Source organism: Bison bison, unplaced genomic scaffold, assembly GCF_000754665.1.
Source record: "Bison bison bison isolate TAMUID 2011002044 unplaced genomic scaffold, Bison_UMD1.0 scf7180017864291, whole genome shotgun sequence".
In the NCBI taxonomy this organism is placed as follows: domain Eukaryota; kingdom Metazoa; phylum Chordata; class Mammalia; order Artiodactyla; family Bovidae; genus Bison; species Bison bison.
This window is the reverse complement of record NW_011494863.1, coordinates 166672-168914: the sequence shown is the minus strand read 5'-3', so window position 1 is coordinate 168914 and position 2243 is coordinate 166672. Positions and strand designations below refer to the sequence as shown.

The following is a 2243-nucleotide window of genomic DNA, read 5'->3' as shown; positions in this document are numbered from 1 at the left end:
CAGCGCCTCCACGTCCCAGGGTGGGAGTCTATCTTTATGGTCAGAAATGCCCAGTGTGAAGGGTTTGGGGTGAGGTCTGGAGGGGGCAGGCTGGGCCCGGGAGGCAGGGGACTGAGAAGCACAGCGAGGAGCAGGGCCCCAGGGCACAGAGCTGGCAGGACTGGGGTGTTTTGCGGGTGGAGCTGGTGGGATGGGAGTAGGTTAGGAAACGACAGCCACATCCCTCTCAGCCTTTTCTGTGTCAGAAAGCTGACCGTCTCTGCTTCCCTGCTTCCTCTGCCGGCTCTGAGGAGCCCCAGAGCCATCAGGTGGTCTGCTGTGGGCCCTGAGCTTTTTCTGGGCTTTCTTCTTGCCTGCCCTGTCATGCATGCCCCATTCTCCCCTGGAGTTAGGGCATGCGAGTCCTTCTTTCTTCCTGAGAGTGCGTTTAGTGTGCCCACTGCTGCTCCTTCGTCTCCGCATACCTTCCTCTGATGGGTGAAGTGAGTTGGTAGACTCCTGGTGGCGTGCTGTGATCGTGCAGTGGTTAGTACTCTATGTAATGAAATGAGGTGGTAATCTGTCAGGTCTAAGGTGTTCCCTTCCCTGCCTCTGAATGCCTGCTAGGATTGGTTCCCACCACATTCTGTTGGAGCTGGGTTTCTGCACATCACCGACACAGGCCATGTGTGTAACTTCCTGCCCAGACTTCCCTTGGTGTAGAGGCCAGGGATGCCCAGGGCTCTGTGTTCTGTGCCCAGCCTGGCTCTCGTGCCCATCCACCGTAACAGCCTGCTGGGCTGCAAACATGAGATGGGCCCAGGCCTCCTGTCACAACCCTCCATGTGTGCGAACCCTCCACCCTCGTCCCCTCAGACAACTCCCACAAGCCTCGCAAGACTCAGGGAAGTGCCAGCTTCCTCTCCCCACCATGCCCAACTCCTCTGAGGGAGTGGATCCGTGGTTGTGGTGGTGATGCCGCCGCTGGCACAGCTGACATTTGACGATGGTAAAGCTCACTTCGTTGGTGGGCTCCGTGTGCTGGGCACTGCGTGTTCGCTGTCAAGTCCTCCCAACCATCCTGAAGGGGCTTAGTCGTCTCGTCCACTTGAGGGGTGGTGACAGTGAGTCCCAGGGAGGCTCAGTGCCGGCCCAAGGCCGTTTGGTCATTCAGCTGTCAGTGGTGGAGCAGGATTTGAGCCCAGACTGTCTGCCTCTGCCCCGCCCTGCTACACGAAATGCACCGTGACATGTAGGACCTGCTCCCCCAGATCCCGAGCTGCTTGAGGGCAGGGATCCTGTCTCCATCCTGGTTTCTCCAGCACCTGGCACACTGTTATTTTTTTTTTTTTTTTTTGGATGAGTGGATGGATGGACAGATGGGTGGACATGTGGACGGGCTGGAGAGCATGTGTGGAGCTGTGAATCCAGCTGACCTTCCCCCTGAAGGGCCTTTGAGGCCCAAGGATCTGGACAGAGAAGGGACAGACTCGGGTCAGCCAAGCGCCTTCAAGTCTGAAGGGCGGAGCTGATGGCTCTCTGTCTGTTCTCTGTCCCATGTCCCCCTACCCCCGCCCTGGCCATGCGGATGGCAGATGTTTGCGGAGGAGGATGCCGAGCTGACGTGGGACATGTCCCCCAAGAGGCTGCAGCAGTATCGCCAGGTGCACCTCCTGCCCAGCCTGCAGGAGCAGGGCTGGTGCGAGATCACCGCCCACCTCCTGGCGCTGCCAGAGCACGACGCCCGCGAGAAGGTGCTACAGACGCTGGGCGCCCTCCTGGCCACCTGCCGGGACCGATTCCATCAGGACACACAGCTCCACAGGACACTGGGCACCCTGCAGGCTGAGTACCAGGCACTGGCCGCCCTGGAGCTCCAGGAGGGTGAGGACGAGGGTTACTTCCGGGAGCTCCTGGACTCCATCGACAGCTTGCTGACGGAGCTGAGATGAGGCTGCCCCTGACACCGGGACGCTACTTGTGAGACTGAGGGGCACCAGCTTGGGTGGGCTCCTCAGGGGGTACCAGGCAGGAGGGCGGGGCTTCCCTCCTGGGGCCTGGGCATCATCTGGGCAGTGCTGGCTTGGCCATTAAATGGAGGCGTGACGGCCAGTGTCTTGTTTGTGTCTGTGTGGTCTGGGCATAGCGCTTTGGTGGTCACTGGGTGGCAGGCTGCTGAGGTGCCCTGGTGATGTGCTGGGTGGTCGCCTGGTAATGGGCCCTGTGGGAAGGATCCAGGCCCAGGAGTTAAGAGAATCCCAGCT

At 60.2% G+C, this 2243-nt stretch overlaps 1 protein-coding gene across 4 annotated transcripts in view; it reads left to right on the top strand.

Moving 5' to 3' along the window:
• SIL1 (SIL1 nucleotide exchange factor) overlaps nt 1-2091 on the top strand; it is a 250768-nt gene extending 248677 nt beyond the window's left edge. For all 4 annotated transcript variants that reach the window (XM_010850316.1, XM_010850314.1, XM_010850312.1 and 1 more), the window contains exon 10: nt 1575-2091. In XM_010850316.1, coding sequence (XP_010848618.1) covers nt 1575-1931 — 357 coding nt within the window. In that variant the 3' untranslated portion in view covers nt 1932-2091. The remainder of the gene's footprint in view (nt 1-1574) is intronic.
• The last annotated feature ends 152 nt before the right edge of the window (nt 2092-2243 follow it).